The 25,227-nt window shown below is 43.5% G+C and overlaps 2 protein-coding genes across 10 annotated transcripts in view; both read left to right on the top strand.

The window, feature by feature from the left end:
* Positions 1–11,674, top strand: part of atad2 (ATPase family AAA domain containing 2) — a 29,815-nt gene extending 18,141 nt beyond the window's left edge. For 2 of the 8 annotated variants that reach the window (XM_088999698.1, XM_088999696.1), the window contains exons 17-28: positions 4,469–4,605; positions 4,675–4,786; positions 4,868–5,054; positions 7,024–7,209; positions 8,893–9,028; positions 9,130–9,326; positions 9,499–9,658; positions 9,737–9,859; positions 10,031–10,207; positions 10,268–11,034; positions 11,167–11,295; positions 11,443–11,674. In XM_088999698.1, the coding sequence (XP_088855824.1) occupies positions 4,469–4,605; positions 4,675–4,786; positions 4,868–5,054; positions 7,024–7,209; positions 8,893–9,028; positions 9,130–9,326; positions 9,499–9,658; positions 9,737–9,859; positions 10,031–10,207; positions 10,268–11,034; positions 11,167–11,295; positions 11,443–11,475 (2,344 nt within the window). In that variant the 3' untranslated portion in view covers positions 11,476–11,674. Of the gene's footprint in view, positions 1–4,468; positions 4,606–4,674; positions 4,787–4,867; positions 5,055–7,023; positions 7,210–8,892; positions 9,029–9,129; positions 9,330–9,498; positions 9,659–9,736; positions 9,860–10,030; positions 10,208–10,267; positions 11,035–11,166; positions 11,296–11,442 lie in introns of all 8 variants that reach the window. The other 6 variants (XM_088999697.1, XM_088999695.1, XM_088999701.1 and 3 more) reach the window with 5 other exon arrangements.
* A 131-nt stretch (positions 11,675–11,805) lies between these two features.
* Positions 11,806–22,745, top strand: LOC148896246 (zinc fingers and homeoboxes protein 1-like). Of its 2 annotated transcripts, none has more exons than XM_088999705.1 (5): positions 11,806–12,636; positions 19,885–20,162; positions 20,257–20,702; positions 20,853–21,064; positions 22,506–22,745. In XM_088999705.1, the coding sequence occupies exons 2-5, from the start codon at positions 19,988–19,990 to the stop codon at positions 22,528–22,530; spliced, it is 858 nt and encodes a 285-aa protein (XP_088855831.1). In that variant the 5' UTR covers positions 11,806–12,636; positions 19,885–19,987; the 3' UTR covers positions 22,531–22,745. The 2 variants fall into 2 exon arrangements, with proteins under 2 accessions (XP_088855831.1, XP_088855830.1); XM_088999704.1 differs by having other exon boundaries at positions 20,853–21,053; positions 22,506–22,742.
* The last annotated feature ends 2,482 nt before the right edge of the window (positions 22,746–25,227 follow it).

The raw sequence follows: 25,227 nt of genomic DNA, 5'->3' as shown, positions 1-25,227 counted from the left end.
TTTTCTTGGTTTGTATGTCATAGTATTACACAAAATACACAAGCAAAACACACAATGTTCAAATATTAGCGTAGCATTTTGTGATCAGATTTGTGATTGTTAACTCACTGATCACCGATCAACCCCAAAAATGCTTTATTGTTCGAAGCATATAAATTTTTGTCTATAGAACACAGGTGTCAAAGTCAAGGCCAAATATGGCCCGCCTCAACATTTTATTCGGCCCGCGAAACCAACAAACTTGTGAAATTCCATGATTGCTAAAGTCCGAACCAAAATGTCAAAATTTCGTATGTAAACCACAATAACAGTCATTTTTATTGACTTCAGATTTGAAAAGTATCAATTTGTTGTGCGCTCTGTATGTAGTCTGTGTAAACTCTGTCGTACAGGAGTGGTCCATCGATGAGGTTTCTTCAGCCGTCATCTGTACCACAATAACTCATTATTATTGACTTCAGATTTGAAAAGTATCAATTTGTTGTGCGCTCTGTATGTATGTCTGTGTAAGCTCTCAGTCGTACAGGAGTGGTCCATCGATGAGAAGGTTTCTTCAGCCGTCATCTACTTTTTTTGAAGGTGTCGGACGTTTCGCCTCCTATCCAAGACGCTTCGTCAGGGAACTAAAGTCTTACTGGTCGTATCGGCCCTATTTATATATCCCTAATGTCCAGACATGGCAGCGCCGGACACAGCTATGATAGGTCCCTACTCTCAGGTTGGGGGGAGCAGAGGACCACTCCCTGTGTCCCCGCTGATTGTTCCTACATTCCTGACTAACGACTGGCCTGTTTGCCCCACTCCCTCCGGTATCACCTCATCAGCATTACAAATGTTGCCTAACCTGTTTTGCCTAACGCTATTGTATGAACGATCCAAATTGAACCTCACCCCACCAGACCGGTTTAATGAAGGATTTAGTTGTTTTATGAGAATCGCTTCTTTTACTCCCCTTTCAAACCATCTGTTCTTTCGCTAAGATTTTAACCTCATTGTCGTCAAATGAATGGTTGCTAGCTTTTAGGTGCAAATGTACTGCCGATTGAGGCCCACTAGTATTTTTTGAGAATGTGTTGAGTCTCCTCAATGTACTGCTATTTACAATTTTCATTCTTACAATGTATCGAATAAACTACGTTACTTTGTTTTTCATTTTGCAGCCTATCTTTTGGATGCACTAATTTTTGCCTTAACATGTTTATCGGTTTGAAATAAGTAGGAATTTTATGTTGCCAAAGGACTTGTTTTTTTAGAAACTCCTGCAATGTAAGGTACTGCTACTCTCCTTTTTGTATCTTGAGAATTTTTGGTTTCATTCCCTATTCTTTCTTTCTGACATTCTGACAAAACATCAGAGCACTCACTAACTGTGGGTACCCTCAGTGGTCATTCAACAAATGTCAGAAAGAAAGAATAGGGAATGAAACCAAAAATTTTCAAGATACAAAAAAGAGAGGAGTAGCAGTACCTTACATTGCAGGAGTTTCTAAAAAACTACAAAGAGTCCTTTGTCAACACAAAATTCCTACTTATTTCAAACCAATAAAAACATTAAGGCAAAAATTAGTGCATCCAAAAGATAGGCTGCCAAATGAAAAACAATACATTGTAAGAATGAATACATTGTAAAGAGCAGTACATTGGCGATACTCAACAAATTCACAAAAAAAGACTTTATCAACATCGCAGGAATAATACTAGTGGGCCTCAATTGGCAGTACATTTGCACCTAAAAGCTAGCAACCACTCATTTGACGACAATGAGGTTAAAATCTTAGCGAAAAAACATAGATGGTTTGAAAGGGGAGTAAAAGAAGCGATTCTCATAAAACAACTAAATCCTTCATTAAACCGGTCTGGTGGGGTGAGGTTCAATTTGGATCGTTCATACAATAGCCTGCTTAGGCAACACAGGTTAGGAAACATTCATAATGCTGATGAGGTGATATCGGAGGCAGTGGGGCAAACAGGCCAGTCGTTAGTCAGGAATCGTTAGTCAGGAATGTAGGAACAATCAGTGGGGCCACAGGGACTGGTCCTCTGCTCCCCCCCAACCTGAGAGTAGGGACCTATCATAGCTGTGTCCGGCGCCGCCATATCTGGACAGTAGGGATATATAAATAGGGCCGATACGACCAGTAAGACTTTAGTTCCCTGACGAAGCCTCCGTCCGACACCTTCAAAAAAAGTACAGACGACAGATGAAGAAACCTTCTCATCGACGCTCTGTATGTAATATGTGGAGGGGCGAAACATTTTAATCATTAGAAGGTTTGAGGAAGCCATTAGAGTCTAATGCAGGGGTGGGCAAACTTTTTGACTCGCGGGCCGCAATGCGTTCTAAAATTTGACAGAGCGGCCGGGCCAGGAGCATTTGGAGGGAGTGTTTGGGCCGGAAATACTAAACCTAAAGAATTAAAGGACAACCGACGCCTCCCAACAAGTTATGTCCATAATGTATAAAATCACTTCAAATGACTTCGACTGGGCGTATTTTACAAAGATTCCACAGCATATAGCTATAGTTTACGTTTTAAGACTCGCGCTGAATATTCATGAAGTCTTGTTTTCAAGTTGATGACGATCCCCATGTGACGTCACGTTTAGACCGCCCCTGACCGAAAAAGTGACACACAATGCATTTTGCGGTACTTTGTTTGGTCTGAAAACTTCGTGTTGATGGCAAAATTAGAAGGAAAACACATAATGTGATGGTGAATCCTTGTGTGTTGCACCAAGACTACTATTTGATACTAGTTGACACAAATTCCCAGCAGACAAATCAGCCCATTTCCAACGGAGCTTGGGCCCCATCTTCTGCATTTTCTGGGTGCTGCATTGTTGTCATTGACGGCTAAAATTGACATGGGAGGACTCCTTTAATCAATTGCAAACATTTATGCTTTCCTCTTCAGAATTATTTGAATCATATTCATAACTGGATGAGTAACAAGAAAGCATCTTCTCCGAATCCGAAGCCATTATTTTGATTCTCGAGCAAGGCAAGACATCTTGGCGTGATGTCACAAAATTAGGGGTGGGACCTTCTGAAACTGGCAATTTCCGGATTCTTTTTGAAGTCATTTTTATTGGTGTTTTTCATTTGACTAAAAATAGCAGCCTGCGTGTTTTGGGTATTTTAGATGCTATAAAACGTTTTTCTGATGTCAGTAGGAAACAAAAAAATGGTGCCGGTTGTCCTTTAAACGTAGTGTGTACAAACCTCATAGCACAGTAAGAACACTACAACCCAATTTATTAACTGTCTTTCAAATGTGAAACATATCCCTGATCAATTAATAAATTTGTCTCAAGGAATATGCAAGATATGGCATTTACAGACTATTTCGCAGATACTGGGAGGAGGAAATGGAAATAGATTAAAATAACATGCACTGTGATTTATCAAGATTGCGTCTGTTTTTAATAAGTTTCAATCGACGGTGCAAAGTTAAGAAATCAACATTTATTGAAAAATTGAATCACTTTCAACATTCAAAACATATTATTCCACAACGAAATATTCAAGCTCAATAATACCTTAAACTCCGCTAAATCATGGATGGATTGTCCTGACTGCGTGCTCTACAAACTCGCCACGGACACCCTCGCCTTCAGGCGCAAACAGTGCACGTGTACCGTCGCCAAGCACACAGACATAGGCTACCTGCAGTTGAAATTTGCATACTCGGCACGGCAGCCAATCAGAAGTCTGCTTCTTTCTTCCGGACTTTCGCAAGCGTTATAAGGTTGTGCATTTGCATATCATTTTCCAAAATAGATGCACAGAACCTCAGCCCAGAAGAAAGATTCAAAAGAAGCTAACAACATGTGTGATGCTAAAAAATGTAGATTTATATCAAACCGTGACTGTAAAGTGTACGTGAGAGTTATGAAAGGGGCTGAGTGGCTTGTAGCAAGCAATGCAAACATTGCATTGTACACCATGGTGATAAATGACTACTGCAGCGCAATCTGCAGCCTTGGACATTTACCGTAAATTAAGCAAGGTAACATTTGTGGTAGGTACAGCCTTAATTAATATAAAAAAACTTAATACTTTGTGACGATGGTCTTATCGTGTTTCAAGTTGTGAAAAACGGGGCAGGCAACCTTTTTGTCACGAGTTTCAGACACTTTTTACTATAATTTGGACAAGTTCGGCGGGCCGGATTAAAAAGCCTAATGTGGCCCGCGGGCCGTAGTTTGCCCATCCCTGGTGTAATGGCTTCCTCAAATTCATAATGGTCCCCGAGAGGAAGCTGGAACTGCAATGTGGCCCGAGGCAAACGATGAGTTTGACATCCTTGGTATCGAATAGAGTAATAATGAGCAGCAAACCAGAATTATTAAGCAGATACATACATGTATGGAATGTAATTCTTAAGAGTAATGATGAGCAGCAAAAAAGAATTAAGTAAATTCATACACGTATGGGTATAATTCTGATGCTGAATGTAATCATTAGGGCTGTAGTGTCACCAGCCAAGGCTCTGATGCCTGCAATACGTCCATTACTGAGCGCTGCCCTGCAGGAGATCCTCCACACTGTCAGCAAAGTGTTCCCTCATGCTGAACTGGGCTTAAAAAGGAAGAGGACACAAGGTATGGTACATTTTAGAATGTCAAATGTCTTTGATCGGTCAGTATTCAGAACTGAATGTCTGTTTCCAGATCAGTCTTGTGTGTCTGACGATGACCTCTTGTTTAGTGAAGATGAGGAGCGATCTAGTGGACAGACACCTCAAAAGAAGACTGTCTCAAGGGAAATTCTCAGCATTGAAAGGTTTAATAATGATATCAAATTGTGATTTGATCAACTCTTAAAATGCTGATCCCATCTTTTCCTTTGTCAATCTCTGCACAGAAGTGTGTTGAGCCACCCAACCTCTTACCGTCCCAGGCTCCTTTTGGAGGGTCGTCCCGGCTCAGGTCAAAGTTCACATCTTGCTCCTGCTGTTCTCCACTGTCTTGAAAATTTCACAGTTTACACATTAGACATGGCAGTACTGTTTGGAGCCAGTGCCACTGCACCAGAAGAGACTTGTGCACAGGTTGGTCAGAACACTGTTACAAGTCAATCACTGAGTGTGAGTTCATAAATGATTCCATCAAAATACAGATGTCAATAATTCTGATTAGGTTAATTTCATTCCTTCAATCATACATTGATACAAGGACCATAATAAGTGAATTTGCATTGCAAGATAGATACAGACAGACAACATAGATCGTTATGAGTGTTCACCAGTCGGAGTGGAGTTCTTGACAAAACACAGAGTAAAAAAACACCTGCGATAGAGAGCATGAAATGGTGTCGCTGGTTTTTCCATGGATGCCACATTTTAAATCTGTCAGCTGGCACATCATGTGGACGGTAATGAATTACAATGCTATGCTATTTTGGAAGTAGCCTTAAAGGACAACCGACGTCTCCAGACAAGTTGTGTCCATAATTTGTAAAAAACTTCAAATGACTTCAACTGAGTGTATTTTAATAAGATTCCACCGCATATAGCTATAGTTTACGTTTTAAGATTCGCGCTGAATATTCAAGTCTTGTTTTTGAGTTGGTGACAAGTCCGTACATTACGTCACTAAAGGAACGCCCCTGACCGAAAAAAAGACACATTGTAGCAGTCCTTCCATCACGTCAATGTATTTTGCTGTACTTGTTTGGTCTGAAAACCTCGTGTTGCATCCAAAAGCCGCCAGAAGAGGGCATCCAAGCTCCATGGAAGGAATTTATCAGCCTGTGGAAACTGGCTGATTCATTCCTCACAACAGCTCGGTGGCCATTTTGTGCCCAATGTTGCCTCAAAATGGCACAGAATAAATTCTTTCATCGATTGCAAACATGTATCGATGAAAAGCCGTCATCTGTACTTCTTTGAAGGTGTCGGATGTTTCGCTTCTTATCCAAGAAACTTCGTCAGCAAACTAAAGTCTTACTGGTAGTTTAGGCCCTATATATATATCCCTACTGTCCAGACATGGCGGTGCCGGACTCTGCTATGATAGGTCCCTGCTCTCAGTAGGGACCTATCATAGCTGTGACAGACTTTAGCACTTGGATAAGAAGCAAAACGTCCGACACCTTTTAAAGAAGTACAGATGATGGCTGAAGAAACCTTTTCATCGGTGTACCACTCCTGTACGACTGAGTGCTTACACAGACGCAAACATGTATGCTTTCCTCTTCAGAACTATTTGAATCATATTCATAACTGGATGTGTAACAAGAAAGCATATTCTCCGAATCTGAAGCCATTGTTTTGATTCTCCAGCATTGCAAGGCATCTTGGCGTGACGTCACCAACTGGGGGCGGGAATTTCTGAAAATGCCCAATTCGCAGCTCAATTTTTTGCAGATTTTGGACACTTTAAGTCATTTTTATTGGTGTTTTGCATTTGAATAAAAATATCATACTGCGTGTTTTGGGTGTTTTAGATGCTATAAAACGTTTTTCTAATGTCAGTTAAGAAACAAAAGTGACGTAGGTTGTCCTTTAAAGTTAAGAAGCATTTGTTTTATTATTTCTTCATAGTGTGGTTTCACATGTTTCTGTATTGCATTGTTTATTTTTAAACACACTGGTTGAAAAAAATAATGATAAATTTAGTGGCCGGACATTGCATTTCTATTCAATTTAATGTCCAATAATTACCTTAATTTATGACCGTTTCAAATCACAAACAGGCTCACAGAATTATGTTTGTAACTTAATGTGCAACTATACCCCTAAAGCCTCTGTTAAAAGCAAGCCCCTTTGAAATGTCAGCTTTTTTTGTTGTAGTATTGCTTGTAGGTTGATACAGGTATTTTTTTTTGATTAATCCTTTAATTTCCAGCCATTCTTTAAAAAAATTCTCCTTGGAAATTTGATGGTATCATTAGTTTTCTGTCTCATCAAATAAAATAGGGATAGCCAATTCTCAGGACAATTTTGTCAGTGGTTTTACATTTCTGATGTAATATATTGATTGAAACATTTGTTCATGCCACAATATCATGCTCTGCAGATTTTTGTCGAGGCCAAGCGGACCTCTCCCAGTGTCCTATACATCCCTCATATTGGACAATGGTGGGAGACAGTCGGTCCTGCATTAAAAGCCACTTTCCTCAGCCTACTTGGCTCCCTCCCTGCCTTTGCTCCTATCCTGCTACTCGCTACCTGCAGTCTACAGTACTCTGAACTCAGTTTTGAGGTATGAAGATCAGGGAAACCATGTTTGGTTTCGACAGGTCACCAAAAATAACCCACTTGGAGAGATCCGCTGCGCATGTGTGACTCAGAAACAAAAACTTTTTGGATGTCAGTACATCATTGGCATTGTTTAAAAGGCTTTAATCCTAATGTGACAAAACAACGGGTGTGCCTTGTGCTTTTACTGTTCTAATGGAATTTCGAGGCTCAAATGTTGATGTAATTGCAAAACATGCATTTGTCACAATGCACAGGAAAAGATTCAGATGGGCAAGAAAGACGAAAATTGTTGATTGAAGAAAGAAAATCTAGGTTCTTTTTTTACTGTAATTTTGTTTTAATACTTTACTTTGAAACTAATAGGGACTGCACAGGCTAAATACAGTACTGTAAGGAAGGTAATGTGTAAATGTTATATATACACACACATTTACCTTTTTGATGGTCGTTGATGGCTTATGAAAGGAGAGTCACCTTCCATAAGGACTGTTGGTAACTTAACCTCTGGTGCTGTTCGGTCGCGTGCTTCCGCCGAAGATCACTCCGCCAGCCGTGGTGGGTGTGTATTATGAAAATAGTGCTTATTATAAGGTTTAATTTTCATAAATTTGATGTTTGTAAGATGAAAAGTTTGTAAGATAAGGTGTTTGTAAATTGAGGTCTCACTATATATATATATATATATATATATATATATATATATATATATATATATATATATATATATATATATATATATATATATACACACACACACACACACAGTAAAGTCTCGTTATATCGATATCGGATATATCGATAGTCCCGGTTATATCGATACTATTTCTATGCACGCACGGAGAAAATTACATGCAAACAGGGTCGGATATATCGATAGTCCCGGTTATATCGATATTTTTTCGGACTCCCTTGAATATCGATATAATGAGACTTTACTGTATATATATATATATATATATATATATATATATATATATATATATATATATATATATATATATATATATATATATATATATATATATATATATATATGTGTGTGTGTGTGTGTGTGTGTGTGTGTGTGTGTGTGTGTGTGTGTGTGTGTGTGTGTGTGTGTGTGTGTGTGTGTGTGTGTGTGTGTGTGTGTGTGTGTGTGTGATTTGATTTTGAATGATTGATTGATATTTAACTGAGTTGCTGTCACTTTTGAGCTTGAGAAACAATTGCCCGTTTCAAGATTGTGTTACATTGGTGATGATTTGCTGAGTGTTATGCTACCGCACATGACTTCACATGTGAGGAAAACAACACATTTGTTCAGTGGATTCGTCTTGCTCGCAGTGTTGGACTGAGCAAATAACCACAAATGTCCTCACGGTGTCATCCTTAGATACAAGCATTGCGCACATCTACCAAAATATCAATGACATTTTATCTTTAGTGTCATTTCTCAGTCGAATGTGGTCCATGTAAGGAGAGTCAAGTAATATTGAAGAGGAAAAAAATACAATTGCAGCTTTGTCTACTGCTTTACAGTACTGTAGTTCTAAGGGAGAAGTTGGTAGCCATGGATTGATCCCTCCCACATAATGCACCCATGCGACCCGGGGATCTACAAGTGGTCTATTTACTAAAATGAAGAGAAGATAACACTGTTTGGTCTGAAAGAAAGGTCCTTCACATCACAATGTTTTCTGTGCAGGTTCAGGAGTTGTTTAAGATGTGCTATGGGGAGGTTTACCATGTCCCAGCCCCCAGCAGCCGGGAAAGGAGAAATTTCTTTGAGGACCTGATACTAAATCAGGCTGCCAAAGCTCCTGCCTCGAAAAACAAATCCAGTGAGACAAGCTCTCCTTTTTTTTTTTTTTTTTTTTTTTTTGGGGGGGGGGGGTGCATTATTGAATTTTACATTGAAACAAAACTTCACTTTCCCTAAAAGCACCCCACTCCTTGGAGGTGCTTCCTATTGCTCCTCCGCCACCGCCACGTCAGCTGGCCGAGCAAGAGGCCATAAAACTAGCAGGACAAGAGGAAGACACCCTCAGAGAGCTCCGCCTATTCTTGCGGGATGTCACCAACCGCCTGTCCCAGGATAAACGCTTCAAGGCTTTTACAAAGCCTGTGGATTTGGAAGAGGTGGTAATTGATCTGTTATTAAGAATTATCTGTGAATTCCAAATCACGCAAATACTTTGTTAGTGACATTAATGTGAAGTTTGGCTTTCACACTAGGGGTCGCCAAAGTAAGCTTTTAACGCTATCGAACTTGTATCAAGGCTTGTGCTGTTTGTACTCTCATTGTACCTAGGTTCCAGATTATGCTGCTGTGATAAAGAAGCCTATGGACTTGTCAACTGTGCTTTCAAATATTGACCTCCATCAGTATGTCACGGTCAAAGACTTTCTTGAAGATGTCGATCTCATTTGGCAGAATGCACTTGAGTACAACCCAGACAGGGACCCCTCAGGTACACATTGTGTTGTTGGACTAAAAAGGACTCATTAGACTGCATACATTCCTATTGTTTACTGACTTTTTCTTACAGACCGCCAGATTCGTCATAGGGCCTGCGCACTTAAAGACACTGTGCATGCCATCATACGACATGAATTGGATGAAAATTTTGAGAAGATGTGTGATGAAATCAAAGATTCACGCATCAATAGAGGTGTGTGTGCGCATGTCTGAGTGAGCAATATATCTTTCCAAGCAACTGGATTGACCCAACTTTGTTTATCCCAGTTTAAACTGAGCATTGACATTATTTAGTGACAGGATATTCATCAGCGAAAGTCTGTTTTCTAATTTATTTTCACCTTTAACTTGTGTTTGTTCACAGGTTACTCCACTGCACAGTATACTCCATCCTTTTACCATGTCCTACCCAAACAGGCCGAAATTCTGACGGAGGCAAATAAGATGCCTGAGAAGACGCCACAAAGAGAGCTGGTCAAAGCCCCAACGGTGCTCACTCCAAGTACATCTTCCTCTGCACATAATACACCTAAAAGCGCAGGTAGGTATTTTTGAAAATGAGTAACATTAAATTGCAACAAATCATTGTTTGATCCTCCAGTGCAAAGGAAGAAACGTAGGAAGAATCGATGGTCCTCTGGCTTCTTTTCAAAGAAGGTATCCTCGTCTCACGTCGCCAAAGAGGATCTCCACTTTGGCACGGACGATGACGATGCAGATGAAGAAACTGAGATAGAGAAAGGAATGACCACAGAGCTCGATGATGAAGATGACAAAGAGGTTGTTCAAGTGGTTAAATCTACTTTAAATGATGGTGTTCAGACTGAAAGAGAAGAAAGCAGTGCTGAGGACCGCACACAAAACAAAACCGCAAACAAAGATCAGTCTGATTTAGAAGTTACAGCACAGAACCCAGTGGGTCACACCTCAAAGAGCATTGAAGAACATAACCATGGAAAGCTGGACACAGGTTCTGGTCAAACATGCAACCGAAACGTAACACAGCACAAGAGGGCAGGACAAGAGCCTGAACCAATGGAAGTGGTTATCATAGACAATGCCAGCACAGAGCACTCAGGAGCCCTCAGAGGAGATAAAGACTCAGGTTTGGGTTCGGCGCTGTGGTTCTCAGAAAATATGGATGACTTCATTGCTTTCCACAGAAGCATCATTGTGTTTCTTCACTCCAAGCTACATTCATGTTTTTCCATGTGGTTCTGTGTTTTTTATGTCGTAGAGAAAAGTGTGAGGCTCATGACCCGGCCCTCAAAGAACACTGTTGACCAGCAGCAGATTGAAATGGAAAAACCTCCGCAAATTGGTGACCAGGAACAACCTTCACTGGTAGTGGACAGGGACAAATTAAAGGTTGGGTACCCATTGCTGCTCTTGACACTTATGTGCCATGACTTTAAAGATTAACTGGGATAACCTTTATTACTTCCACACTTGGTAAATTTGAAATTTTGCCCGCATCATTTTGATTTTATTTTTATCAAGGAGCTATTGGAAAACATTGTGACTAAGACTGATGGCTATGAGGTGCACAAGTTGGAGAAACTCTACGCTCTCCTCTGCCAAAGCGTCTACAGACACAGAAAAGCCCATCATAAAGATGCATTAATCAGGGTTGGTATTTCATTTAGTAATCCTTATAATTGATGACACTATAGTCCAGGATAGGAGTAAGTACATTTTGAACGACAAATGTTGTCAGTGTTGAGTAACTGGGTTGTAGTTATTACTAATTCCTCTTTCGATATTTTCTTGCAATAGGAGTTGGAGCAAGAGGTCAATGATTTCTGTTGACAGCTCTCCAGGAATTGACATTTTCCAGTTTGAATCACACACATAATGCTTAAGAGATCATGGTTAGCACCATCACCTGTGAAAATTACAGTATGTGGTTTTGTTCTACTTTTTGTGCATGAAATAAATCTTTGTATTATTTCTTGATTCTATTTAAAATGATTCCTCTTTATTAATAAAATGTCTTTTTTTCCAACAACTTTGGGAAAAATTGCACTGTTTTAATTGATTTTGTCTGGAAAATGTTTTTTTTGCTCTTGAATTCATATGATTGTGTGTTGACAAAATGTTGATCTGTTTGAGAAATATGTAGGTGCAAATTCAGCGAATGATTATGTGATTATACATGGTGGTTGGTTTACTCATGGGTTACCCACAGGAATACAATAGCAAAACGTTGTATATAAAACTATTTAGTAGTCCGCCCCGTTATAACCAACTGAATAATTTAAGGCTGGGCATATTGAAAAAAGTGCAATGTCAGATCTGGCCACGCGTTGCTTCTCGTGCTACCCTCATAGGTCATGTAAGGACATTCTGGCACTGCAACCGAGACGTAATGCAGCTTCTTAATTTGCACTTAACAAAACGAACACATTTATTTCACTCTGAAAAGCTAACCAGAATGACAATGTTCTCACAAATATAAACCGATATATCTACATGTAAATATATATTATTACATTTTGAGAACAACAAAAGTCGCCGAGGAATGACGTCACATATTGAATAATGACGCTGATCATTGTTTAAAAAAAACGCTGTCAAAATTTCAGAATTAGGTCAGCGAACCAATGAAGCACTCGTAAACACCCAGTAGTCGTAACATTGGTGTTCATTAATGAAGCGTTACACGATGGACATAGGACCCGCTCGGAAGACTGAGCGATGGCCGATGTTCCCAGCATCTGCAGACGGGCGTCCTAGCCGCTCGACCGGTCCGTTTGTGCTGATACCTTCGACCGTCGGCTTCGGGGAACCAAGGGGAGCCCAGTGACCGTACGCGCCGTCTCGGCCCGGCTTTGGTTGAATCGTTAGCCACTGGTTGGGCAGTCTTCGTGAGACAGACGCCGAAAGCTTCTACGAGGACCCCCAGGAAATGAGTCCTCGCCTCGACAGCCTGGCAGCCACACTGCGCCCGTATACGTTCCTGTAGTTGCAGTAAGTGAGCCAGCAGACATTGAAAGCATTTCATGACGCCTAGCACTGGCTAGTTGGCCCACATACACATGCTAAATATCCCATTGCAAAAAATATACACTCAAAATATTCCCTTAAATTCCTCAAAACAACGTGCTAATGTCGTGAGCTCGCCCCCGATTGTCCGAGACTCACAATTTAAATACAAATAGTCTCCGCCAGGGTTATTGTGAACGTACTCTTGATCTGACGAGAAGTTAGCACAGACGTGCACACCTGTTTTACACTAAATGCACGGCTGTCGCCATCACGTTAGTACACACAGTTGGCATATATCCACTTGCAGAATATTATGGCCACTAATAAGCGTACAAAGGTAGTGTTGCTTAGTTTTGATTGGTATTGTGAGCTAACAATCATTTATTGTAGTTCCGGTTTGGTAGAACTACCGCGTCAAACCCGATTACTGTTACAAATATCCGAACCCTTTGCGTATTTCTAAGTGATGATGAGAAAATTCGAATTCTGTGGCAATTCACACACACTGTGCCAAGTAATTGGATATTTATTTACTCTTCTAAACAGCATTCAGTGTCCTCCATCTTTAGAGGTTTGATCCGCATGTTTGTTTTGGCCGAGCTTTTACGTCGGATGCCCTTCCTGACACAACCCTCTGTATTTATCCGGGCTTGGGACCGGCACAAGAAGACTTATGTCCCTTTGTGGCGACAGAACAAGCAACTCGCTCAGTAAAAGGCTCCCAAACACAAAATGGTCATCGGCACAGCAACATTTAAAAAAGCAAAAACTATACTCACCATATATATATATATATATATATATATATATATATATATATATATATATATATAATAAAGTCTCGTTATATCGATAGTATATATATATCGATATTTTTTCCGACTCCCGAGAATATCGATATAACGAGACTTTACTGTATATATCTTCTTCTTATATTCATTCAAGGGGTCGCCGCAGCAAATCAGTATCCTCCATCTATATATATATATATATATATATATATATATATATATATATATATATATATATATATATATATATATATATATATATATACACACACACACACACACAGGTAACACCTGATTTACAACCGGCGCGAGTTACGACCACCCGTACTTACGACCACGACCGCCAGACCTTTCCATTTAATTCTACGGCTGCCACTGCTACAGACAGCAACGCGACAGAGACAGAGGTCCGTGCAGGATGATTTATTATTATTTATTTACAACACAAAGCACTGGTCCCAAAAAAGAGGACCAGGGGTGTAGTATATGCCACACTGCCACATGACATCGCGGCAGTGTCGTAAAACAGGGTTGTTGACGGCAACAAGTTAAGATGATGTTAGTTGAAATAAATACCTTGCACAGACAAGTCGTCTCCTCTGGTTCCTCCGACATAACATTGGCGACGAAGATGGACTTCCACGCAGCACTCCTCCCCTCGTTCCTCGCGCTCCCCGGTGAGCCACCAGTCCCGTGGTCCCGTTGGTATGACTCGTTTACGACGTATCTGACAGCGACCGGACTAAACGAGGCAAGCAGCGAACGGCTATGCTAATACACAGCTTAGGTAGTGAGGGGCAGTGCATTTTTCGCTCACTTGGACCCGCGCAGACATACGGGGAATGTGTAACTTTATTGGCCCGACATTTCGCCCCACCTCAGAGCGTGATTGTCCGCCGGATTGCCTTTCGTCAAAGACTGCAACAGACGGGCGAGCCAATGCACCACTACGTGGCCGATTTGAGGTGTTTAGGGGCCCTCTGTAAATTCGGCTGCTTGGAGGAGGAAATGATTAGGGATCAACTAGCGGAGCACACAATTGATCCCAAGCTACGGGAGAAACTACTATTGTCGCCTGATGACCTCCCACTATCGAAGGCTGTGGAGATGGCGTTCCAATTGGAGAACGCAGCACAACTAACGGCTCGGCTTGTGAACCCACCCACACCTTCACACTCTCCCGCATTGGCACAGATTGTTGCTCCAACCTCGCCACTCCCAGAAGCCACCTCCACCTACGACTCCACCTCTACATACGACGGTGCCGAGATAAATGTGGCCAGACGTCAACGGGCCAACACGCCTTGTGCCAACTGTGGGTCTGCCTCGCACGCCACACGTGCGCCCGCTTGCAAGGCCACCGGACAACGATGCCAACGCTGTGGTAAGATGAAGCACTTCTCCAGGATGTGCCGCTCCGCCCCTACGTCGACAAACATATCACCCCGCTCCCCGGGCGGGTCGAGTCGGACCACTATCCACTCACTGGGCTCCTGCGCCAAGCCATTTAAGTGGTGCAGAGTAGAGCTGGACGGAGTGAGTTTGCCACTCCTGCTTGATACTGCAGCCTCCAAGTCGCTGTTAAACGTGTCTACCGTGCGGCGCCTATTTCCTCGGCTCCCGATCAAGGCCAACGCCGAAGACTTGTTTGTCTACGGCCACACCAGGATTGGCATGGTGGGCACTGCCACCTTCACGGTGCGCTATGGCTCAAGGACTCTCCTGCTTTCACTTTCCAAGTGTCCCGTCACGGCGCCAACCTCTTGGGCTTCAACTTGTTTTGCGCACTAGGGGTTTCCATCACTGATAATGTGGGCGCCACGATTCTGACAGTAACTACGTCCTGGCAGCATCGTTGGCCATCGCTCTTTATGGGGTTGGGCTGTATAACTGCCTTCGACCATCAACCACTTCTTGACCCTACCGTGGCCCCCGTGATCCAGCCCCTTCGCCGTTTGCCCCTCGCGCTGCGTGACGACATTGCAGCCGAGTTAAAGAAACTCCTTGACGCTGGGATCATCGAGCGGATTGACGCATCCCCTTGGATTTCAAACCTGGTGGCGGCGAAAAAAAAGACAGGCGGTTTGCGGCCCTGCGTCGACCTCAGAAGGATTAACAAGGCAGTGATCCCCGACAAATACCCACTGCCCACAGCAGAGGAGTTAGCTGCCAAGTTCCATGGATCAACTGTGTTCACAAAGCTGGACCTGCGCCAAGGCTACCTCCAGGTTCCCCTGCACCCAGACAGTCGCAACCTTACAGCCTTTGTAACGCACATGGGGGTTTTCCGTTACACACGGATGCCTTTTGGCCTCAGCTCTGCCCCCAGCTGCTTTCAAAAGATCATGGCCACCATCTTTGCAGGCATCCCAGGTGTGGTCGTGTACCTGGATGACATCGTAGTGCATGGTGCATCGGGTGACCAACATGACGGCCACCTCGCCAAGGTGATGGATGTGCTGGCTCGCCACAACCTCACCCTAAATGGGGAGAAGTGCATCTTTTCGGCATCGGCTATTGAGTTTGTGGGTTTTCGCCTGACCGCCGATGGCCTGAGTCCAATACACTCAAACGTAGAAGCAATACTGCACCTGCCAGAACCCTCATGCCCCGCAGAATTGTCCTCTTTTCTGGGCATGACAGCCTTCTACTTGCGTTTCTTCCCGAACTACTCCGACACGACCACGCCACTTCCGGCCCTCCTAAAGCAGAACACCCTTTGGTCATGGACACCAGCATGCTCTGCAGCTGTTCGCCGACTCAAGACACAGCTCACCTCCCCACCAGTACTCGCCCATTTTGACCTAGACAGCCGAACATTCGTAACTTGTGACGCATCCAACACTTCGGTTGGGGCTGTGCTGTCCCAGCTCCATCACGGGACGGAGCGCCCGATAGCCTTCGCGTGGAGGTCGCTCACTTCAACTGAGCAAAAGTACTCGGTCGGGGAGAGGGAGGCCCTAGCCTGTGTGTGGGCATGTGAAAGGTGGCACATGTACCTGTATCGCCGTCACTTTACACTCCGCACTGACCACAAGGCTCTCACAGCCTTGTTGGCAACAACCGAGCCAGGGCATAAGCCGCTGCGGTTGTATAGGTGGACTGAGAGATTGCAGGATTACAATTTCTCCACCCAGTTCACACCAGGAAGAGACAATGTGGTGGCGGATTTACTTTCCTGTGCCACCCCAAGCCCTACATCGGACACTCAACAGGATTCCTTTGAACGCGGTTTGATCCTAATGCTCCAGACGCCCCTCCAATCGACTGTCACTGCAAGAACTGCAGGCAGCATCCACGGAAGACCCAACACTGACAAAGCTCCGGACTTTCATTCGAGAGGGCTGGCCCACGAAGGTCCCTGAGGAACTTGCACCCTTCCACCGGGTCAAGGGTGAGCTCTCATGTTGGAACGACGTCTGTGTGGCTCGGGGCCTTTGTACTGTGGTTCCCCTCACCTTGAGGCCCCACATCCTGACCATGGTTCATGAGGGACATCTGGGTATTGTGAGGGTCAAGCAACGCTGTAGGGGCCTAGTCTGGTGGCCAGGTATAGACAGAGATGTGGAAACTATGGTCAAGGACTGTTCAGCATGCCTCGCAAGCGGCAAGACTGGCCAACCCCCCGCTTGCCCGTTGCAGCCCGTTTCATGGCCGACCCGCCCATGGAATCAAATCCAGGTTGTCATTTGCGGTGAGCTCCATGCCATGCCTCAACACCAGCGATTCCTCCTGGTAGCATACGACCTCCACTCGAAGTGGCCTGAGGTCTTGCCGGCCGGGTCAGTCACAACCAAAGTCGTCACAGACTTCCTATCTTCTCTTTTCGCACGATGGGGTCTGCCTGACACTATCACAACAGATAATGGGCCATTTTTAAGAACAAAGGAGATGTGAAGAGTTGTACTAACTACAGAGGAATAAAGTTGATGAGCCACACAATGAAACTCTGGGAAAGTGTAGTTGAAGCTAGACTAAGAGCAGAAGTGAACATTTGTGAGCAGCAGTATGGCTTCATGCAAAAGAAAAAAAGAGTACGACAGATGCAGTGTTTGCTTTAAGAATGCTGATAGAGAAGTACAGAGAAGGTCAGAAGGAATTGCATTGTGTCTTTGTAGATCTGGAGAAAGCGTATGACAGGGTGCCCAGAGAAGAGCTATGGCATTGCATGAGGAAGTCTGGAGTGACGGAAAAGTATGTCAGAGCAGTGCAAGACATGTATCATGACTGTAAGACAGTTGTGAGGTGTGCTGTCGGTGTGACTGAGGAATTCAAGGTGGAGGTGGGACTCCACCAGGGGTCAGCTCTGAGCCCCTTCTTGTTCGCTATGGTGATGGATAGGCTGACAGACGATGTTAGACAAGAATCTCCTTGGACCATGATGTTTGCAGATGACATTGTGATCTGTAGCGAGAACAGGTGGCGGAGAAACTAGAGATGTGGAGATATGCCCTGGAAAGGAGAGGAATGAAGATCAGTCGCAGCAAGACGGAATATATGTGTTTGAATGAGAGGGATCCAAGTGCAAGAGTGATGCTACAGGGAGAAGTGATAAAGAAGGTGGAGGATTTTAAGTACTTGGGGTCAACTGTCCAGAGCAATGAAGAGGATGCACAAAACCAGGATAGATGGAGGACATTGATTCGCTGTGGCGACCCGTGAGGGGAAAAGCCGAAAGGAAAAGAAGAAGACTTTTTTCATTTCGCATCCTATCTTTTAGATGGATTTTTTGTCTGAAAGTGTTTATCGGTTTGAAATCTCATCTCATCTCATTTTCCGTACCGCTTATTCCTCATTAGGGTCGCGGGGGTTGCTGGAGCCTATCTCAGCTGTCTTCGGGCACGAGGCGGGGGACACCCTGAATTGGTTGCCAGCCAATCGCAGGGCACACAAAGACATACAACAGTCACTCTCACACTCACACCTACGGACAATTTGGAGTGGTCAATCTGCCTGCCATGCATGTTTTTGGAGTGTGGGAGGAAACCGGAGGACCTGGAGAAAACCCACGCGGGTCCGGGGGGAACATGCAAACTCCACACAGGGAGGCAGGACCGGGACGCGAACCGGCGACCTCTGCACTGTGAAACCGGTGTGCTAACCACTCGGCTACCGGGCCACCCTCGGTTTGAAATAAGTAGGAATATTCTGTTGCCAAAGGACCCTTTGTAGTTTTTCAGAAACTCGTGCAATGTTAGGAACTGCTGCTCCTTTCCTTTTAGTATCTTCTGGATTTTGGGTTTCATTCGCTATTCTTTGTTAATTAAAGACCACTGAGGGTAACCACAGTTTGTGAGTGCACTCCTGACATGCTTTGACTCCTTTTCTCTACCTTCGACGATTGTTGGTAATAGTTTAGCCCTATGCTGGAGGGTTCTGATAACTCATAGTCTGTGTTGTAGTGGGTGGTTAGATTCAAAAAGTATTTGTCAGTGTGCAGGGTTTGATCCCTGTGTGGAGTTTGCATGTTGTCCCCATTTCTGTGTGAGTTTCTTCGGGTCCACCAATTTCCTCCCACTATCTAAAACATGCATGTAAATTGCAAACTCTGAATCATAGGTGTCAAACTGGTTGGCTCCTGTACTGCACGTTTTCCATCTCTCTGTGTTGCATTACTCCCGATTCAAATGGACAGAATCAATATCATGGCTTCTGCAGGTGTGTTGCAACAGAGAGATAGAAAGAATGCAAAATGGCGGCCCTCCACGACCGGAGTTTGGCATCAATGCGCTAAATCAGTGATTATTTGCCTTGTTGGAGGTAACAAACCCAACCAGTTCATTCGCACATCCATCAAACCCTTCATCGGTAAAACATAAAAATAGGATTCAAGACGTTTTGCTGGTATGAGACGAGAGTTGCTCATCTCGGCATAACGAATCATGCAGATAAGACGCTGAGTCCCGTCACATTCCGTGATGCATGACAATCCATGTTATACATATTCGTCCGACCACATTTTTTCCCTTGACAATAGTTACCATTAACAAATTTCAAAAAAAATAAAATGCACTATATACTATCATGACATTCACACGGTGACTATTGAACTGAATTTCCCGCAGCACTGATTGGACAAGTGGTGTAATATATATGTAATATGTAATAATCTGCAGTCGGTGTAATTTATTGACATGTTGAATTGGGTCCGTGTGAACATCCAAGACATCTGTCGAACCCCTTGGTTTCGGTTAAACCCTCTAAATTGTCCCGAGGTGTAATTGTGATTGTGAGTGTGTGTATGTGTTCTCTGCAACCAATGCAGTATGTACCCCGCCTACTGCCCGAATACACATGGGATCGTCTCCAGAACACACGGCGCCCACCCATGTTAGCATTGGCGGATTAGAAAATGGATGGATGTAAAATTATATGAACAGTAAAATTAAATCATCCAAACAGGACTAACAAACCTTTTCTGACAAATTTCTTCCACCAGAAATTGAAGGTGTCTTGCTACGTGAGCACAGGATCTTGAGACATGTGAGACTGGACGATTCTGTCTCAGACTGTCTTTTACCTGAGTAGAACAACTTTTGACAATGTCGAGCCGCCGAAAATCCACCACGCCTTGCATGGTGCTACCCTCTGATGAGTTGGAAGCAACAGCTGAAAGGACAACGAAAGTAGAGTGTTTGGATGGGACAGTAGATGAAGTCCAAACGTCATTGGAGCTGGATCAAACAGTTGTGGTTGTTCCCACACCACCAGATACGGGTAAAAGCGCTTTGGCCCATTCTGCCCTGCTTCGTCACCTCAAAACCCTCTTTGAACATGACCTCATTGTTTCAACTCATGTCTGTCTTTGTAGGTGAGTCCAACAGCCTGGAGGTACTCAGTCCATCTATAAACTGTAGCTCTGCGACCCCCCCTGAGAGTCAGGGTTGTGACCAGCTGAGCAAGGATCAGTATTGTGATGCACTCAAGGAAGTCGGAGCCGATGCCACTAGTGCTGGTGCCATCTCACTAAGCAAGACCCCAATCATGAGGATGAAGACAAAATCTGAACCCAAAAGGATTTCCGTGTCTCTTAAAACTTCAGATGAAACCGTGGAATATTTTCAAGGGGGCGGCGAAGGCAAGTTAGAAGCGGAGCAGCAGCCAATTGAAGCTCCTCTGGGACCAACAACCTCTCTAGAGATGCTCCTTCATGACTCCATGAAGCTTGGAGTAGGAAAATTGGTCAGCCAATCCTTGGAGCAGCCAAGGAAGTCATCAATACTAAATCCCACTGTTATTCCTCCTGGCCTGGCACAGGTAGTGTGTGAACATGTTTTAGTAATAGATTGTATACATGTTTTATACCTTGCAGTCGCCAAAACATCCCAACACGTCCAAAACACGTCCAAACATCCAAACATGTTTTTGTTTTGTGGCATTGTAACTCCTCCTCCTTATTTTGTTCAGGTACTTTCTGCTTTCCAGGCCCAGCAGAATACATCAACTCAACCCCAATTGCTGATTCCTCTCAGCAGCATTCCCTCTTATAGTGCAGCTATGGACATCAACCCTCTATTGGGTAGTATCTACAAGAAGTTTCCCTATCCCTCCATGGCTGAGATCAGCAGTTTGGCAGGGCAGACGCAGTTCACAGAAGAGCAAATTAAGGTAGTTAAAAGGTAGGGATGTCCCAATCCCATCACGTAATCAGAAATTGGGGCCAATCGCGTGCTTTTCAACAGATCCAGTATTGGTGAAAGAACATTTTTTTGTCTCAGTGTAAGAGCTGCACCTCTGAGCACGCGCGCGCACACACACACACACACACACGCACACGCACACACACACACACGCACGTCTCCCCACTGCGCTCAGCTCCCCTATAGGCAGTGGCCGAATGGCGGTTTTGAATCTAGATTGGAGGTAGAGACAAGCTGAAAGATACTGCCAAATATGTCTGCCCTCCCTGATATGAGGAAACCTCCTCGCTGAACGTGAAACAGGTTGAAAGAGCGACAGACAGGTTTGTGACTGCAATGACCCGTCCAAGTGACTTCACTTCAAATACAAGTTTTACGAATGTAAATTATTTGGTGACAAGCATGCTTGTTCCTTACTGATTGCATTTGAAAATCGTAAAAACCAATAGTGTCGTTTCTGGATGTGAGATGTCATGCAAGTACGCAACAACTATGTAGTTGCCTGGATTCTTAATTTTAGCCTTTTACAAGCCTTCTTTTCCTTTCGGCTTTTCCCCTCAGCCTATGCAGTTAAAAATGCTGTACGCGTATGTCGTTGAGCTTCGAATAAATCAAATGCACTCCACCGGATGATTTCCTCATTCTATCTTCAAGCTTACATGAGAAATTGTACTAAATAGGTGCCATTTCCCTCCCCAAAGAGTTCTCCAAAAATACTTGTACATTTATATCAAGCAACCTCCGCATGAATATTAATGTATGTATTCGGTTCAAAGTTAACATTCAATAAGTGTTCACATCATGCTTAGAGTTCCTGGATTTGATCATTTTAAACCATAATGTGTTTCAGTTCAAAAAGAATGACATGGAAAAAAAAGTTGTAGGTGGACCAATACACACTTTGAGTTGTTCAAAATGTACATCGGCCAATGGAATACTTCATAGAAAAAAAACCTATGGAACTGTGTTTTGAGAGAGTTTCAAAACATTTAATTGATTCTTATTTGGTAAAATTGGTTCATATAATATACATATATAATGACATACAGTATAACATACAATTTGAAATATATACACGTCTGTATGTCTCTGTAGGCTCTCAGTCATACAGGAGTGGTCCATCGGTGAAAAGGTTTCAAATGACGGCTGAATAAACCCTTTCATCGATGCACGTCTGTTTGTATGTTGCAATCCTAACTTGAGAAAAACTAATGCACGCTAAGTTTTTCTTTATGCATCGGGACTTTGTATCAGCAGCTATTTAAAACCAAAAACTCGGATTCGGATGATTTAAAAAAAATGCATGGTTGGGACATCCCTACTATAAGGCAATTGCTGAATCATCTCTGCTGAGAAAGATCATCCGGAGAAGAAGATCAAGGTTAATCCACAAAATGATTGAATGCACTTCTATGTCCAGGTGTGGTTCTCAGCCCAGCGACTGAAACACGGTGTCAGCTGGACCCCAGAAGAAGTTGAGGAGGCCAGGAGGAAACAGTTTAATGGCACTGTGCACACAGTTCCTCAAACCATCACTGTCATACCTGCTCACCAGCTCTCTGCTGCCAATGGCCTACAGTCCATTTTGCAGACTTGCCAGATTGTAGGCCAGCCTGGCTTGGTGTTCACACAGGTATGTTGATGAAGACAGGTCAGCGGCAACTGCACATACGGGTAGCATGTGTAGTTGGGGCTGACCTGACCTGCCCTCTGTGTTCAGTGATCGGGTAAATATAGTCAAGTCTGGAGAACAAATATGAATGAGCATTCTTAATATCAGGCTTACATAAGCAAATTAGTGTTGCTTTATTAAGATGTATTAAGGCAAACCATCTTTGACACTACATGACATTCTGCAGTTTGCTTTGTGATGATGTATTTATTCTTGGTGACAGACCGAGATAACACAGTGGAATAGTGGTTCATATCTGTCTCACAGTCCCAATTTTTGGGGCTCACACTTTGGCTCTTGCCTTATTGGGCATACCATGCTTCCTTCCACCTTTTAAAAACATGTCTTAGATTAGGGTGGCACAGTGATCAACTTGTAAGCACATCCATCCACTTCCACGGTTTGCGAGGTGGTGATGGCAGTTGTGGATCCCAAAAAGCAGGCAGGAGGGAGCAGCAGGTTGTATTTGAGAAATTGTATTAAAATAAAGTCAACAGGAACAAAATCTAAAACGCTAAAATCATTTGAACAGAAAAATACAAAGTATCAAAGAAAAAAACAAGAGTAAAAGTCTGCCAAGACGAAACAAACACATGCACAACATACAATGCATACACAATGCACAATGCATACAATTGCATACAATGCATACAATGACCGGACACCGAATGGTCGTGCCGGGAGTCCATTTAACTGTCACTGATTGGGAACGACCAGCACCTGTAAGTGGGGTCTCGGACTGACGTGGACGTGGACATTGCACGGCTCGTCGTGAATGCGACTCAATTCAACACGCACGACGACAGCATGGCTGGACGTGGGTGTGCACTGCCAGACACCCAGTGTCACCCTGGACGGCCACCTGGAAGGAGGTCTCGACCTGACGTGGACGTGCAAGCGGCACCGTTTGTCGTGGACGTGAGTGTGAACCTTTTCACACAATCACGGGACGAAGCATCGGCTCGACATGGACGTTGACTGCCAGGCACAGCGTGGAAATGAGACCGGTCTATTGTACCTGCGGGTTCCGATGCCGACCAACCATCGGAACCCATCGGCCCCGCCTGCACCTGCACAGGTGCTGGTCGTCCCGATTTGTGGCGGACTGCCACGTTCTGATTGGCGACCAAGGGTAGCGCTGTCAGCCCTGCCTGCTGCCTCGCAGGTGCTGGTCGTTCCCAATCAGTGACAATTAAAAGGACTCCCGGCACAACCATTCGGTGTCGGGTCATTGTTCTATGCTGTTTATGCAATTGTGTGCATTGTGTATGCATTGTATGCTGTGCATGTGTTTGTTTCACCTTGTTTGTTTGTTTGTTTGTTTGTTTGTTTGTTTGTTTGTTTGTTTGTTTCACCTAGGCTTCGGCTGAGCTCACCTAGAGCTTAGGAGGACAAACAGTAACAAAATTGATGAATTCATTCATTTTCCAGACCGCTTTGTCCTCATTAGGGTCGCGGGTGGTGCTGGAGCCTATCCCAGCCGTCTTCGGGCACTTGGCGGGTGTCACCCTGAATTGGTTGCCAGCCAGGTGTTTGTTTGTGCCCTCTGTATTTTTGTAGCCTTTTCACAAATTGCATGCTTCATTCATATTGTTTGGTGTCCACAGCGTATTTAAGTATGACAGACAATCATATGTAAAGTAGCCACATACCATATTATTTTCTTACGGTGTCTTCAAGCCATGCATCCAATGTGTTCCTTCTCTCTCAACTTAACTCAATTGTATTTGTAGAGCACTTTCAGACAGACAAAAATGAGAAAAAAAGGAAATTGCAAAATTTACGAACAGCATTCACTTTGACTTACATCAATTTCTTACATTTTTCTTTAATTTTTATTACTATTATCCTGTCTTCAAGTGTTAAAGTGTTTCTTTTCTTCACTCCTTGTGAAGAGCCTTGGTCTGCAAAGGTCAATTTTGTAACCATTTTACACCAAGCAGCACATTCTGTACAGTGTACGAGTGATGTTTGTAACCACGAGATAACAATAACACACGACATAACTTTCTGTACTACTGAACATGTGAAAACCAGTGTGGTGATTGCTGTTACTGTTCCCGAGCTAACCAATAGGAGTCGCTTTAGCAGGCTGAGGTTGGATTAAACTGATTAGGCTGAGGGTCGTTTTCGTTGTAGTGAACCATGTGTTTGACCTCATTGCGAAGCTATGATGGAGGAAATGATTTTGTATTACGCAACAATGGTAATTGAGAAGAGGAATTGGCTTTAATGCATGAAGACCTCTTCACCTCCACACTTCTCCAGCACAGTGTGTCCCTACCATCTGCTGGATCCTCAGCTTCCTGACAGGACAGACAGAACAAGTGAGGCTGGAAAGAACAACATCATCTACACGCACCACTAACATTGGAGCCTTAGTGGGATGCATCCTTTCTCCACTGCTCTTCTCCCTCTACACGAACAATTGCACCTCAACACACCCAGCCATCAAACTCAAAATTTGAAG

Source organism: Hippocampus bargibanti, linkage group LG06 (assembly GCF_051943395.1).
Source record: "Hippocampus bargibanti isolate YZ-2025 linkage group LG06, ASM5194339v1, whole genome shotgun sequence".
In the NCBI taxonomy this organism is placed as follows: domain Eukaryota; kingdom Metazoa; phylum Chordata; class Actinopteri; order Syngnathiformes; family Syngnathidae; genus Hippocampus; species Hippocampus bargibanti.
This window is presented reverse-complemented; position numbering and strand designations above follow the sequence as displayed.